This window comes from Silurus aristotelis (genome assembly GCF_946808225.1).
Source record: "Silurus aristotelis genome assembly, chromosome: 3".
In the NCBI taxonomy this organism is placed as follows: domain Eukaryota; kingdom Metazoa; phylum Chordata; class Actinopteri; order Siluriformes; family Siluridae; genus Silurus; species Silurus aristotelis.
Window position 1 is genome coordinate 15,249,740 of NC_139576.1, and position 17,441 is coordinate 15,267,180.

At 37.2% G+C, this 17,441-nt stretch overlaps 1 protein-coding gene across 2 annotated transcripts; it reads left to right on the forward strand.

Moving 5' to 3' along the window:
* Nucleotides 1-5,810: 5,810 nt before the first annotated feature.
* On the forward strand, nt 5,811-13,923 carry sec22a (SEC22 homolog A, vesicle trafficking protein). Of its 2 annotated transcripts, none has more exons than XM_083535900.1 (7): nt 5,811-6,028; nt 7,507-7,702; nt 9,286-9,449; nt 10,098-10,277; nt 10,503-10,621; nt 10,824-10,889; nt 12,905-13,923. In XM_083535900.1, the coding sequence occupies exons 2-7, from the start codon at nt 7,521-7,523 to the stop codon at nt 13,103-13,105; spliced, it is 912 nt and encodes a 303-aa protein (XP_083392026.1). In that variant the 5' UTR covers nt 5,811-6,028; nt 7,507-7,520; the 3' UTR covers nt 13,106-13,923. The 2 variants fall into 2 exon arrangements, with proteins under 2 accessions (XP_083392026.1, XP_083392027.1); XM_083535901.1 differs by having other exon boundaries at nt 5,811-5,965.
* Nucleotides 13,924-17,441: the final 3,518 nt, after the last annotated feature.

The window sequence follows — 17,441 nt, forward strand, 5'->3', positions numbered from 1 at the left end:
AGCTCAAAGCATAGAGAGATCTACAGTATCTATTTTATTCTTGCTTAATCATTTTACTAATCAATAATAAAATCAATATTTTCATAATCAATAAAATAATTTGTTGTAATTAAAGCATTATTTTGCCATTTTGAGCCTGGCCCTTTTGCCCAGGAATGTATTATGGCCAAAGTTACTGTATGAAGACACCACAAATCACACCAATTTGACATGTTTCTTTCTGTTTAATAATATATCCACATTTCTGAGAAGGCATTCAACCAGATTTTGGAGCATGGCTGTAGGAATTTCGCTCATTTAGTCACAAGAACACTGGTAAGATCAGATATTGTGTGCAGTCAGCATTCCAATTGGTCCCAAAAGTGTTAAGAGTTAAAGGTCAGAACTCTGTGCAGGCTACTACAGTTTAATCTTGGTCAAGTCAAGTCAAGTCAAGTTTATTTGTATAGCGCTTTTCACAACAGACATTGTCTCAAAGCAGCTTTACAGAAAACAGCAGTGAAGGTGAATGGTGTGCGTTTGTCCCTGATGAGCAAGCCGTGGCGACAGTGGCAAGGAAAAACTCCCTTAGATAATATGAGGAAGAAACCTTGAGAGGAACCAGACTCAAAGGGGAACCCATCCTCATATGGGTGACATCAAGAGTTTGGTCATAAATCTTTCAACAATACAGAACAATTTGTGATTATCATAGATCCAGCATCAGCTTCTCCATGCCAGGGCCTTTAAACACTCTGCATCTACTTCTCCATGATCATCCATAGGTCCATAATCTTCACGAGGTGGGACGTGACTGGAGCTGGCCAAACCTCAGGATGCCTCGGGATGGGGAGAGAAAGAGAAGCAGTGGAGAGGAACACCTTCATGACCTTCACTTTGTACAAAGAGACATTGTTCAAGATCAAGTTTATTTCTATAGCTCTTTTCACAATGGACATTGTCTTAAAGCAGCTTTACAGAACGTAAAAAAATGTATATGTGATTTATGTGTATTAATCCCTAATGAGCAGCCATGGTGACTGTGGCAAGGAAAAACTCAACTAGATGGTATGAGGAAGAAACCTTGAGAGGAACCAGACTTGAAAGGGGAACCATCCTCATTTGGGTGACATCAAGAGTGTAATTAAAAGCTGATACAAAACACGAGAGAGAGAATTACCATGAGCACCAGAGTGTGTGATTATGAATAACTTTCCTTCCTACAGTCTTATACATTCAGTTGACGTTGTGGAACCAGGAGCTACTTAGCAACTCTTCACATAGCTCAACATCTGAAATCATCATAGATCCTACATAATCTCCTCCATGCCAGAGACTTTAAACGTTCAAAGAAGTCCAATGTCCAAACTCTACATTGAATGGGATTCGGGATGTTTGTGGAGTTTGCATTTACTCTTTGAAGGTCCATAATCCTAATGAGGTGGGACACAACTGGAGCTGGCACAACCTTAGGATGGGTAGAGAAAGAGAAGAAGTGGAAAGGAATTAGCATAGCTGCACATTATAATAATAACAAGCATAAGTTGATAATGTGTGTTTGATCACAAGGTTATGAAATGTGATATATCAAAGAGTGTGTCGGATTGTAGAGTGTTAGAAGACTGGATAGATACAGACCATGGGAACTAAACCATTTAGGTCTTTGTAAATGGCAGGAGTTTGTGGTCGATTTGAAACTTAACTAGTAGCCAGTGTAGGGATGATAAGATGGGGTTATATGGTCATATTTTCTTGACCTTGTGAGAACTCTGGCTGCTGCATTCTGGACTAACAGTAGCTTGTTTATTAATGATGCAGGACAACTACCTAGTAATGCATTACAATAGTCAAGTCTGTAGTTTTTTTACTTATATTTACTCATATTTAACTAAATTTTCCAAGGTGGGAGAAGGCTGTTTTTGTAATATGGATAATATGATTTCCAAAAGACAAGTTGCCGTTTAAAATAACTCCTAGGTCTTTTATGTTTATCATCAGCATAACAGTGGAAGCTAATCCCATGCCTTCTAATAATATTTCCCAAGGAAAGCATGCATATTGTGAAAAGCAGGGGTCCTAGAACTGAACCTTGTGGCACCCCATATTTTTACTTACGTTAACCTGAATAGTTCTCCATTTAAATCTTAAAAATAATAACGATCAGATGGGTAGGATTTAAACCAACTTGATGCCTGTCTCTAAATGCCGGTGTATTTCTGTAATCGATCCAGGTGAAAACCATGATCTATAGTGTCGATTGCAGCAGATCAAGTAAACTAACAGAGATGTAGCCTTAGTCTGAAGCTAAAAACTAGTGCAGTCTCTGTGCTATGATGCGGCCTGATCATGAGATGCTGTCAGAGGTTGGACCTCCACGATTGTGTTTCTGATACTTTAAATTTTTTCAGTGAAGAAATTCATACTAACTAAGTCCTCACTACTAAACTGTGATGGAATATTCTTTTCAGTTATCTGATTTGTTGATAATTTAGCCACTGTACTAAAAACCTGGGATTGTTTTGGTTGTTTTCTAAAAGTTTGCTCAGGTGCTCAGCCCTAGCAGTATTTAGCACCTGTCTGTAGCTGAGCATACTGTCTTTGCACGCAATTCTGAAAACCTCCAATTTAGTTTTGCTCCATTTTCTCACCAGATTACAGGTTGCTCTCTTAAGGGCATGGGTATGACTATTATACAATGGTGCAGGTGTTTTTTCTTAAACCTTTTTTAATAGGATGGGGGCAACGGTGACTAATGAACAGGTTTGTCATAAACAGGTTTAAACCCCCTAACTCTAATGAAAGGAAATCTTAAGAATACAACATACAAAACAACCAACAAAACATTTTTGTGTTTCCAACGTTATGGCAACATCATTTTGATGGAAGTTGACAGTAATGTGTCCATAAACCTTTGGCTATATAATGTAGCTTGTTTTTGTTCACTCTTTTTGACTATTGTGTAATATTGTGTAAAACCGCTTCTGTTATCAATTGGAAAAGTTGGATGCAGTTTTAGTTTAAACAAACTCAAACTTTTTCAATATTGCTAGCATTTTTCTCCTGTGCTTTGTCATATCATTTTGACCGATGACAGACTCTTTTTTTTTCCCGAATGTGTTTTTGGTCTGTCTTGCAAAATTAATTGCTCAGAGAAATATTCAGTAAACAAACTCACTGAGACAAGTTGCATGGTATATGAGAACTCAAAAGCCTGAAAGAAAAAAATCCCAAACAAATCATCTTGATTATAAGTTCAGGAAATATAAAGATTTTTTTCCACACTTGCTCTAAAGGAAATAGTCAAAAGGATGTGCTTCATATACCAGAGGATTTATACAAGCTCAAATGTTTTTCTGTTTTATAGAGTTAAATAACACATTTCCTTCAGCAACATAACAATGGGAAATTTCAAATAATTGGGTTTCTACTAATAAAGTTGTTACTGTCATTGATCTTTCTATAACAGCACACCTTGAAGTGTATTTTATTCTAACTTGCAAACAGTTATGAACATCATTATGACCCTTAATTTGTGTTCATTATCTTTTTCATTGAGTCATCTTCAGTAACTCCATTACTCTGGTCAGGATGGCAGCGGATCTGGAGACTGTCCCAGGAATGCTGGATCTTTCAAATAGGTTTAAAGAGGTGTGAATGGTTTGTGTTCCTAAGACAGGTTATATACCCATCTTGATCTTGACCAAGACAACAATTAACTAATGTTTGTTTAGTTATTTTTCTACAATAGTATACTTGGCATGCTTCCAGAATAAGTTAAATGAGTAAAAGTTTTAGGGGCTGAATATTTTTTAATTCAACTACTGTCTGTATGGCCTTTTTATATAAATTAACATAAAAAAAAAAAACATTTTGTATAGATAAGTTTGTAGGACAATAAAAATTATAAATATTCCATAAAATATCAGAACAACAATGGGGGAACATAATAACTGGATATGACCACAAATGTGTTGAGGGTGGAACAGGAGACAGTGTAAGTAAAAGCTTTCAAAAGCCAATAAGAATATTTATTAAACCTTATTTCCCTCTTCCAGGTGCTTCTCTACTCTACTCAATTGGAGATCACTATGTGCAGCTAAGGATGGTTCCACATCAACAGCCTAAAAATCAATGTAGTTACTGAGCAACTCAAGAACTTTAGAGATGGATTTGGACACTGGATTTAATATCAACAGTCTACTATAGTAGGATAGGACCACAGTCTGCATCAACAACTCTGTGTTTAAGGACCTATCACTGAATAGTACACCTCAACAATGATAGAACTATAATAAATGGACATTCGGTGCCACCAAGATTCGAGTCTGGTTCCTCTCAAGATTTCTTCCTCATGCCATCTCAGAGAGTTTTACCTTGCCACAGTCACCATCACTCATTATGGATAAACTCATGGAAACTAACATATAAATTCAGATTTTATAACCTGTTTATCTATACAATGCCGCTTTAGGACATTGTCCATTGTTAAAACCAGTCGTGGACATTAACGAAGTAAATGTAATTTGTTACTGTACTTATGTACCTTTTTCGCGTATCTGTACTAATCTGAAGTATTTACATTTGGGGAGAATTTTACTTAAACTATTTCAAAGTCAAATATCTTACTTTTTACTCCACTACATTTTAAGAAATCAGTCGTTCGTTTTTATTTTGTGATAGAAGAGTATCTGCAAGAGTGAAAGGGAAAGTTTATAGGACTGTGGTGAGACCTGCGATGTTGTATGGATTAGAGACAGTGGCATTGAGTAAAAGACAGGAGGTGGAGCTGGAGGTAGCAAAGCTGAAGATGTTAAATGTTTCAATTGGAATTGACGAGGATGGAAAAGATTAGAAATTAGTTTATTAGAGGGACAGCGCATGTAGGACATTTTGGAGACAAGGTGATGGAGGCGAGATTAAGATGGTTTGGACATGTGCAGAGGAGGGACATGGGATATATCGGTAGGAGAATGCTGAGGATAGAGCCACCAGGAAGGAGCACAAGAAGAAGGTTTATGAATGTGGTGAAGGAAGACATGCAGGTAGTTGGTTTGAAAGAGGCAGATGTAGAGGACAGGGGGGTATGGAGACAGATGACCCACTGTGGCGACCTCTAATGGGAGAAGCCAAAAGAAGAAGAAGAAGAAGAAAAATAATTTATTTTTATTTATAAGTGGATTAAAACTTAAATGGTCAAGCACACAGCAAGTCACCAATCAGGGTAGAACACACACTCTTTTTTAAACTTGTTTTGATTGGCACTTGGTGAAATCTACTTATCACCAACATACAGTTCAGAGTCAGTTCAACAGCAAGCAGAATATTTTGAGAGTAATAAATGATGGAAGAAACTCCTGAATGACAAAACCTTTTTTTGAAGTAGTTGAAAAGAAGGTTGTGGGTTCAAGAAAATGTTATTAGATATCAATCAGTGTTTGATTCATTATTATCATTCTATTAATAGATTGGGGTGGTAAGAGTAACATTAGTCTTTTTTTTTTTTTACATAAACTGGAATAATTAAGTAACACTCTTGTGACAAAAATGATAATAGGAACATTATAGTCATAATAAATCCTAGTACTTTGGATACTTAAGTACATTTGAAGGTAAATACTTTTGAATTTTACTCAAGTGAAAGTTTAAAGGGAGCGTTTTACTGGATTAACATTTTACCTACTGTATCTCTACTGTAAATCAAGTACATGTTCTGTGTACTTCGTCGACTACTGATTAAAAGCGTTTTTCAAATCGAATTAAGCTTTACTCGTGTTTCTGTTTTGACCTGTGCTTTTTGTGAATGGCCGCCTGGGGCGCTGTTACCCATCATGCATTTCGCAGAGCCACGTAAACAGTGTGTTGTACTCGCACTGACACTTCTCTGTTCGGCTCCGTGCCGGAAGCAGCATAAACATGCCCGTTTCTACTGTTACTCCAGGGTATATTTGCTGAGAGTTACAAGCAACCGAAGAATGCATCTGCAAAGGTTTGCCGCTTGTGGTTTCTGCTTGAGTTTCACCTGACACCGTGTGAAAGCTGGGAAGAGCTGGCACACTCTCTCTCACACACATACACTCTCTGCATGTCTGCCTTTAGCTAGTTTATTAGCATGCCTATTGCTTTCACATTACAGGAAGGGCCATTATTACCATCAAAATTATTCCTAAATGTTCTTGCAAGCTTCGGATCAATATGTGTATACATATAGGTGGCCTTGTACCTTAATGTCAAATGTAAACAGTGATTAGTGATTCTGAGCTAGCAAACAACTTCAGTATTGAAACCCCTGTGTAGTGAGCTTAGCTTAGCTTAGCTTTAGCTGTCGTTAGCTCTGTGGTTTTCTGGGCGTTAGGTTGGCTTGTTATTTCGCAGATTCTAGCGTGGAGTAATTCATTTATGTCTGTAATCTGTTTTGGGATTAAAATATCCAACTGGCAAAAGAGATTTCAAGTAACTCAGATGAAACACATGTTCACACGTTTTGCAAACTAACGAGCTCCATAAAGCATTAAAACGCCTCGAGTGAAAAGTCAGAGCTGCTGTCCAGGGTACTGATCTTCTAAAGTCTTATATTATAATAATATTATAATTACTATTAATTATATACATGATAATACTGTATATAAATAGTTATTATATGATTCAAATAAAAAAGGTTATATAAATATTAGAATCGCATTATTTGCATATGAACTCCTGGAGAGATGCGGTCAGTGGTAGAAACTATAAATAAGTATTGTTTTACAAAGATAAAATAAATAATATTTTTTATACTATAACAGTTTTTTTTTTTTTTAACCAATTACTTGGAAACATTTTCTGCAGCAAAGCACAAAAAAATCGCCAAAACTCATAAGACAGTTACACAGAATAAATATTAGGTTTTCTTTATTGTTTCTGAGTAGAGTACAAGTAAAGAGCCTATGAAATGAAGATTGCAAGAAGTGCAAATAGCAGTATTAATGCAGATTGCTTTTTAGCCCAGACTGTAGCTTCCTTCAAGTTGTTTAGTCAGGAGATTACACAGCAAGGAACAGCCCTGAAAGTTATATATATATCTCTCTATATAATTATTATTATTATTATCTTTTTTCCAACTTTGCAGTCTCATTTAAAAAGTGCACATGAATTATATGTTGTGGTTTAAGGAATGCAAACAAGGTGGATTATTTACTCCACCATGACTGATTTTTCATCTTTTCACTTGCCTTTTGAGATGGAAAGTAAAAGTGGATCATCTAAACCCTTATTGTCTAATTAAAAGTGACAGAACTGTAAGCATAGTGAGTTTTAAAAATTATTGTTATCTAACAAAAGTATTACAGCTTTTTGGTTTAATTACTTTATTTGGAGGAAACAGTATTAAAATAACAGGACATTACAGACTTAAAACACTTACACGTTTACAAAACAGTACATGTACAGTTTGATAATGAAAACTAGTGCTATTGAAATGTGAGCTGTTCTGTTTGTGAGCTGTTGAGTAAAATATCCACTGCTTATGCTTTCGCGCACCTTTTCTTTTAGGTTTTCATTGTAAGATGTCTATGGTCCTCTTTGCCTCGGTGGTGCGGGTGAGAGATGGCCTGCCCCTCTCTGCCTCCACCGACTATGAACAGGACAAAGGGCTGCAAGAGACCAAGAAGCACCTCAAGAGTCTGTCTAAAAAACTCAGCCAGTTTCCTGACCGCTGCTCCCTTAAGACTGGCCAGTACAATGTCAAGTATGTGAATAATAAATTATGAATATAGACCTTCTTTTATGTATTTGTGTTCTTGTTTAGGTCAGTTTTTTAAAAAGGTTGTAAGGTAAATACACACTGACAAGGCTTCTGAGTGGTGTAAAATTGCTGGTAGATAGTCAGTTTTAATCCCCGTATTGCCACAGCAATCCGTAGCTGGGAGTTTAAAAGATCATAAGTGGTGCTGCTGTCATGTGCTGGGAGGGATGCCTTTACTCTCTCACCTGCCAGTCATAACAACAGTAACCAAATGTGAGCAACTTATTAAGGAACTGGGCAGAAAAGGGAAGTTGCTTTTTTAATGCTTTCATACATTAGGGAGAATTAGCTAGTGGATGGGAACTGATGATCAAATTGGGATAAAAAAGAAAGAAAGAAAGAAAGAAAGAAAGAAAGAAAGAAAGAAAGAAGAGAAAGGCTTGGCAAACCCAAATCAGTTCAATTCCACATATGGCAATGATTTTCTAGTTTCTGTGTCATTTTTGTTTCTTAGCTAAGCAACAGCTAAATTCAAATGCAGCAAAAATTCTTGTCTGCTTATAACAAGAAGAAGTGTTTTACAAAGGCCCTTTAATCATGCTTAGGATGAAATGATATTGCAAATGTCAACGTTTTTATGTATTATTAACCAAATATATTGTGGCTTATGGTCTGTTCAAACCATCTGCAACACACTGCTCTGAAATATTACCCGAATTGTTTTATCATTTTGTAAAACCGTGTGATTAGCTCTATAATAGCTTTTTGGAACATAATCAGATCATAAGATATAGTAAGCGTTTGTATGAAGCTGACGTTTATGGGAAGCCATACGATATTAGATATGCCATTTCTTTTACCAAAAAATGGTGTCTGCATACAAAGGCATTCAGTCAAAATGAGCATAACGGCTAAGGAAAAAAAAGCACAGTGAAGTGGCGACACATCAGTTAAATTAGCGACTAAATCAGCATACACTGATAGATGACTCCTCTGAGGGCTTCGGGTGTAGCCGTTTTAAAGCCTGGCACTCGAGGCAGCTGCTATTTATCACCCTAAACCGTGTTAGCGGGCACGAATGAGTCGACTCTCCCTTTTTCCCCCTGCCACTCGGGGCTGTGAGTCATAGAGTTGTTTCATCTCTCTAAGGAGACATTAATGTAGAGAGACATGGTGACAAAAATGGGTTTGGTTTTCAGTGAGGCTGACAAGCTGCATGCATTTTAAAGAAAAGTAAATCTAGCAGCATGAGTAATTGATGAATTGGTTGGCGCAGAGGTGTGTTTCTGAAAAGTTTTGTAGAGTTCCTAAAAAAGTTTTGTATCCACCACCAAATGCTTCTCATTGTAACCCTGTCCAAACCTGGTCTCAAATGCTGTCTTGGTAATGACGCAGGCTTGCAGGTTGCATTGTCTCTTGATCTCACACTAAGAAATGTCCAAACGATTACTGACCTGTACACACAAAAATACGAATGTGCTAGGACTTAGATTCAGTGTGTCAAATAGAGGATACAAAATAAGATTTGACAGTCAAAAGCGATTTGATGTTAAATGTTCGGTGCTGTTTTTTTGTTTGTGATTCAGTTTCACCAGCTCTCTGGGAGTAGGCTACCTAATGGTATGCACCGAGAACTATCCCAATGTTTTGGCGTTCTGCTTCCTGGATGAGTTGCAGAAAGAATTCCTCGTCACATACGACACCAAGCGTATTAACAGTGCTGTCAGGCCCTACTCATGCATCGAGTTTGGTGAGTTCTTGGCACTGTTTTGAAATGTATGGCATTTTAAGTAAGCTGCTGAAATGAGTGTACATGTCTATAAAGCAGCTAATGTTGATTATTTTTTTTTAATAATAAATACCATGCACATTACAATGTAGCAGGTGAGCAGTAGTGATTAGAGATTACAGGCAATGGGGGGAAAATTGGATTTGAATCTAAATTATAATCAGAATAAAAAAAGTGCCAGTTTGACGAACGTAACAAACTGTACAGCATTTAAATCTGTGCATTATATGCCTCCTATTTTTCAAAAATCTTTTGCAATGTGGTAAAGTGAAACAGTCTGTTTAATTCTCTTTGGTGCGGAATGAATTCAAACAGAGATGCATGTGTCATTTCTAGTGATCATACAAGTTCATTCAATTATATCATATGCTTGGCCAATGGCTTGGTGAATGGCCAAAGCCTTCACAGTATAAAATTTAACCTTTAGAGGGAAATTACTGAAATAACAGGATATAATCCAGATATCGCAAACAAATTACAATATAAAATAAAAAAAAGAAAGAAAGAAGGATGATCACGTGAAACAGTGTAGCACTGTTTGTCAGTGTAAAAAAGCAGTGTAATTTATCTTTATTATTATTAGAAATTATCTGTGGGTTTTTTGTATAGACAACTTCATTCAGAAGACCAAGCAGCGGTACAACAGTCCACGTTCTCTTTCTACAAAGATCAATCTGGCTGATATGCAGATGGAGATCAAGCTGCGGCCCCCGTACCAGCTCTCTCCTGAAGACCTGAGCTTCATCAATGGCTTTTCTCACAGCACTGCTTCCAAATATAAAGGCATAGGTACCACTCACCTCATGTGCCTATCGATCTATCAGTTCTTTACTAAATTGCATGAATTTGTATTTATATGATTGTGCTCTTGCATTTAACATGGAACATCTGAGCTGTAAATCTAAAAAGCTAAATGTTATATTGCTATTGTAGAATTTGCTCATAGTGATCAGACTTGTGAATTTTTGGTGGACGATTCCTATATACTCGAAATAATTCATTTTTTGTTTGCAGCTCCTAATCAAATGTTGGATCCCGTTACCTTGCCGGGCGTAGTGGCGTGCGTTCTAAGCATTCTCTGCGGTGCACTCAACTTACTACGTGGAGTCCATGCAATAGAGAGCATAATGCAGGTAAACTTTCCTTTCTCCTACATTTAAAAATACGCTGGAAATATTTTAAGGCTGTTCTGTAATGCAACAATAGTTACTCACCGCAGCTCCATCAAACCATCTACAGCAGCTTAATGAATCTTAACGAAAGGATTTCTCGATGCAATTAGTACATGCAGGATAATTCCTTAATGCTGTACCGTTTTTTCTGCTCTATCTGCAGAACGAGGATGAAGACTTTAATTGTGTAATTGCCTTTTTCCTGGGAACGGCTGCCTGTCTATATCAGGTAAGTTTGACTCATCCATCAAGCGCTCAACTGCCTTACAGCATTGATTTCCATCAGCATGATGGGGAGGGGAGCTGCTTTTACTCCATTCTTAGGAAAAAGGCAGAATCAGTGCTGATGTTGCTGAAGTGATTCACTGCTGCTGTATTTGAGAGCCATTCGCACTTTACACTACCTGTTGTCCAGGTTTTTTTTTCTTTGCTGGGGAAAAAGAATGTCTCTTAAACAGTGTATTCAGTAACTGTATGGCTTAGAGGTGCTGAGTCCTTTATTACAGGTGGCATGTAAGCTGGACTTGGGACAAGGACTCCTGAAGTTGTGTCATTACACTCTCTCTCTCCCTAAATCACTGTGCAGAGTAGCACAGTAAATCCATCCAAACTAAAATAGATTACGTAGCATTGTTCTGCAAGGAGATATAGGCACCCGTCATTTCATCAGGGTCGATAGACTGAAATGAAATGTGAAAGGCACGGAAGATTTTCTGCTGATGCTTCAGTGCTATTGTTTAATACAGTTATGCTATATGGCTAAAAAATATATGGACACCCGATCATCACACTCATGTGACCCATCTAAATCTTACTGGCATTGAGATTAGGATCCTTCGGGACCCAACGCAAAGCCCGTGAGAGCTTGCGGTTTTACCTTTGCCTTGGGCGGGAGCATAACAATTTTAAACGGGTATTTACATCACAAAACAAAACAAGGCAAGTCCGACATTTGTCTGTTATTATTCTGTAAGTTAACCGCAACCCTAAAGTTTGTGTACGTTTTTACACAATCTTGATAAGCTGTAAAAGAATGTTTGTGGGAGTGGACACAAATTGCAGGAGTCAGAAATTGAGTACACGGGAGCAGGATTAAGGAAACAGTCCTGTGCAGGGCTCTACTTGGTATGACCTGGTAGCCAGTTGCCATTTCATTTTAGGGCTCCAGTTATCGATTATTTTGGAAACAGTATATTTTACCGATTATTCCAACGATTAATCGATTAAGTAATACTTATTCTTTATTTAAAAGCAATACTAAAATACAAGAGAAAATAAGACGGGTCTCTTGAATTTGAACACGTGATTTGTTTACTTTTTAGAAAAAAATTTTATTAAAATTTTTTTTTTCACAGATATAAAATAAAGAATATCTGTGAAAAATGAAAGCAATTTAGTGCATTTAATTGCCATATAACATCAAAATGCAAATACAAATATATAAATTAAAAAATCATAAAAATCAATTTTCTGACTACTCAAATTAAAAATAAAAAATAAATCCAAAAAGTAAACACACTATATGGTTTTATTTATGTTTAAGTTTGAAATGATCCCAAACTTTGCCACATAAAAAAAAAAGTTTGCCTAATTTGACTTTTTTTCTCGCAATTCTGACTTCATTCCCCGCAAATGTGACTTTATTTCTCGTAAACATCCGAAAGGGATCGGAGGCGTACTTTTCTATTATGCGATTTAACTGATTGTAGCCTTTTTCATTTTCGATGTGTAAAACTTTCTGGCACTACAGATTCGCTAGAAAAATGCGAAATTGCGAGAAATAAAAACTTGTGTTGTGAAAACAGGCTTCCATATGAATGCATTCCTCCATTTTATTTCATTCTGCAGCGTGTGTTTACCTGTCCAGAGCGCTCCACAGTTTACGGGTGGTGCATCAGTAAAAATGCTCCGTGGGAAAACTCAATGCTCCCGTGTGGAGTTAAATTGACTAAATATTTTCTGAATCGTTTCAGCCCTGTTTCAGTTAACCCCAAATGTGTTCAGTTTGGTGAATAAGCACATATTGGTGTCATGGTCAGGTGTCCATCAACTCATGTCTACATAATGTTTTTTCCCCCCAAACAGCTCCTTCGAGAATGTAACCTGATTTGATTTTCCCTAATATTTTATGTGCAAGATGAAGTTATTAAATCCCAAAGCCACATTTTCATTGCTTTTTGATGCTCATTTTCTTTTTTTTATGCTGTACAAAGTAACAAAGCTGTTTCTCTTTTCACTGTGCAGTGTTACTTATTTGCGTACTTCTCTGTATGGAGGAACATCAAGTCATTCCTGGCCTTTGCTCTCATATGCCTGTGCAACATGTACCTGTATGAACTGCGCAACATGTGGCAGATCCTCTTCCACGTCACAGTTGGGGCTTTCATCACGCTGCAGATCCACTTAAGGCACCCGCAGGGCAAAGCTCCTGACTACAATGTCTGAACACACACACACACACACAATCATGCATAGTACAGTCCACAGAAGACTGAATAACGATGATGTTGGCCCTGAGTTTTTTGGACCATGGAATTTCTCGATTATCAAAGAGACTGAATGTAGATCAACAGCTCAGGATCCAATAGTAATTCAATTATTTACAATGAAATTTAGAAAAAAACAAAATAAGGATGCAGATATTAGGCATTTCTTTGTGTTTTCTGTTCCCTGATGTTGTTTTATTAAATAAATGGTGTGATTATAGATTATTCCAGATATGCAAGACAATTTTCTGTTCATGGTACAGATGAAATGTACCACCACCACCACCATGATTCGCAACAACACAGGCGTACAACTTGCATGCATTGTTTGGTTCTCTTACACAGACCTTTTGTTTATTATACTTCGAATTTATAAAGACACACACAACAGTGTTATACACTTCATCTAATTCGTGACTGTCTTTATCAAACCCTTTGAACCTAAAAGCGCACTCAGACCTGGCGTGTGCAATGAGTAGACTGTGTGCAGTTTCTCAGTAGTCCCTCTGCTGCCTGCAGCTTTTTTCTGGATACTGATGGATTCAACTCACCTCTCACTCTTTCATGGCAGAAGAGTGGCCTGCAAATATATAGGCTTTAGCTTACCACCAGAGGCTTTCAGCTCTTTCTCAGCTCCCAGTGGGCACCAGCAAAAAAATCCTGACAACTGAATGAATGCTTCTTGTTATATTTATGTACCTGTTTGTAGATTGTGTTAAGAATCTGATGTGCTTTTGAATCTGTGCCAAGGAACATCAGTAAAGGCTAAATACTTATAAGTCTCATTGTTTTTTTTTTATTATCACTTTTGAAAAATAATAGAGGTTTGCTTGTATCCACTGATACATACAGTATATATTTTTTAAATAAATAATAAAGCAGTAGTAGGTTGAGGGAACACCAAGCGTTTGTCAGGCTTGATGGAAATAGACCACTATTGAGCATTTATACTAAACTGCCTAGACACTGTTGCTCACTTCTGCACCATCACACACACGTGGTCTTATCTGAAACTGCGCCTTTATTGTATGTACTTTATGTATTGACTTTGCCAGCTGTATTATTATACTTAAACTAAGAGGCCCAACCATGTTCCAGCGTGACTATGCCCCTGTTCACAAAGCAATCTCTATTAAGGCATCATAACATTATGAAGTGAATAACAGATTAACAGGTGTCATGATGAAGAGCTAGTGAGTGAGATATATCAGGCAGCAAGTGAAGATTTTGTCATCAATGGGGAAAATGGGCAAGCGTAAGTATTTAAAAGTGAGTTTGATGAGGGCCAAATTGTGTTTGCCAGACGACTGGGTCAGGGCATCTCTAAAATTTAGTGGGATGTTCCTGGTCAGTATCTATTAAAAGTGGTCCAAAGAAGAAACAGTGGTGAACCGGCGACAGGGTCATGGGTGGCCGAGGCTCATTGATGCACATATGGAGCGAAGGCTGGTCCGTGTGGTCCGATCCAGTAGACGAGCTCCTGTAGCTCAAACTGCTGAAGAAGTTACTGCTGTTAATGCTCGACGGGTCAGAACTGTTTTGGCAGCAAAAGGGAGACCAACACTATATTAGGCAGGTCATAAATTTATGCCTGGTTGGTGTATAATTCAGGGTTGGAGTGGAAGTAATCACGTGGACAGAGCTTATGACTGGAATGGTGGTGTATGTTGCAATTAAGTGACTCTACAATTATATTTATTTTTACACCATCATTTAATCATGCTTCCATTGCTAAATATTGCTTTGTTGTTGCGTTGCATTGGGATTAAAAATGCTTGGTACTTAGCTTAGCTTATGATGTTATTATCCAGAGCCTGGCCTCACAACCTCACAAATATTTACTTTCCTATTATATAATAGTAAAAGATGCCTAATATGGCTCAGGCAAAGAATCTTTTCTTTAATCTCCTTTTTTTACTTCATGGTTACTGCATCATGCTTGTTGGAGTTGCATTCAAACAGCTTTTTGTTTCGGTGTCAGGGACTCGGGAAAATCATAGATAGTGATACTTTGCAGGGCAAGGGCATAATTTATGGCTGTTTATTCGCTTTGAATATTTTTAATCACACTATCTGATCATAGTCGAGAAAAATCATAAATCCTGTAAGTCGTCTAGGCTTGTATTTAGCTGTGAATTTGTGGAATGTTTAATATTGTGAGGAGTTGGCATGTTGCTGATTTAGGCTGCTTGAAGAAGGAATATGAAAACTAATCTAAACAACATAATTATGTGTTGTAGAAGCCTGTTTGCAGTGAGCGTTTGACAACGTGCAATCATGTTGATTGTTAAATAAAAGTGACTCCAGCTTGTGCTTAAGCAAATAAAACATCCACCTTTATTGTTCTACATGTTTATATAACTTAAAATTTTTTATATATATATATATATATATATATATATATATATATATATATATATATATATATATATATATATATATATATATATATTTATTTGGGATTTGTTTCGGCAGCTATTGCTGGATACAATGTGTGAGTTGAAGCTACATGCTCCTTGACAAATTGCTCAAGATTATTAATCATTAGGCCATGTCTCTCTCTCTCCCACTCACTCACACACTCACACACACACACACACACACACACTAGTAAGACACTGCTACATTGCTATTAGCAATCCAGGTGGTTTTACTCTTTGGCAGGGAGTCCAGTTTTCAGTCTTCTTGGCTTTAATGCCATAAGGTGAGAACACACAGATGTAGGGTCACAGATCTTCTCCCAAAGCTCTGCAGAACCTCACATCTGTCATGTTGAATTAGGAAGCATACCTGTACAATGTAGATTAACTTTCTTTAAATATGTTCTGGTTTTCATTGATGGGATTTGGCTGGGACACTTCACTGCATCCACAGACTTCTCCCAAAGCCACTCCTGGATTGACCTGTGTGCTTTGAGTCATTGCTGAGTAGGAAGGTGAAGATCTAAGCACTAAAACGGGTCCCAAACATCATTGATCCTCAAAAGCCTGCTGTTCACTGCTGCTGAAAACATCCCAGAGTAATGCAGTCACCACCACCAGCAGCAGCAGCAGCCCATACAAGTTAATAAAAGCTTCCGATGATAATCTTTTAGTCGACAACATATATATTAAAACAAAGGTGAATAGTTTATGAATTGTGCAGTTTTGAGAACTTAAAATTGTCTATCGCACTTGAATCACCTGTGAGGGGCGGTTATTATGATGATGGTTTGTTCTGCATTTTTAAAAAGGCCAATTTCCTCCAGAGCAGCGTGACTAATGAGCTTAATGTACCACGTTTGCTCTCGTCATGCTGCCTGCACCAACACAGGTGAAACACTGACTGGCACAGCTTGCAGTTGGGAAAATTATGGTCCATTTATACAAAAAAAAAAAAAAAACATCAATGTGCCCATAACTGCAAGGACTCCCACATAATCTCTTTTTTGCTGATACGTTAGTGCTGACAAGCAAACAAATTTTAAACTGCTGCTTGAGAAACTTCGTGGCCTTTTTAAGGGAGTCCAGATGGGTTACGGTGCATATGGTGCACACTTAGAAAACACTTCAAAAACTCAAACTATTAAGGATTGTTTTGCTTTGCACTCTTGAAAACCCTTTAAGGTTTTCTTAAGGGCCCTGGAACAGAAGGTATCTCAGTTTTATTAAAGGACTGCTGATCAATTCAAATGAAGAAATTTTTTAAATGAAATAAAATAGTATCAATTTGTGTTTCACTATAATAAAAATCTTGAAAGAAAAAAACAAAACAAAAAAACAAACAGAACTCAAAACTGATGGTGTTGGTGGAGACGTCTCCACCGCCAACAAGCCAAGTGCTTCCTGTTACTAATTTATTTGCCTCAAATTCAAATGTTCAAAAATATACTTAAAACAGGGACGAAGAAAAACTAGTTCAGACACGTGACAATGAGGTGACCTTGAAACTATTTGGATCAATTCCAAAACCAGCAGTTTGTCTGCTAGTTAGGACGATCATTTTATACAAATACTGCAAACTTCTTGAACACATCACTCTAGCAAGAACTTAAGACGGACACACAAATACTGTTGTACCGACAGAGAAATGGGGCCCAAGTTCCTGAATCTGGGCATGCAATTAGCATCTAACTAAGCTATTAAAAAAAAACAAAAAAAAAAAACAACCTCAGGCACTGATATGACCTTTGTTGACACGATATGATAATTTCATATTAATCCTTTTGAATGCACAAAAAAAAAGCAGTTTAGTATTTAGTAGCAAGCCTGGCTATATCTAAATCCCAGTGTCCTGCTCCTTTCATGCTGAGCACA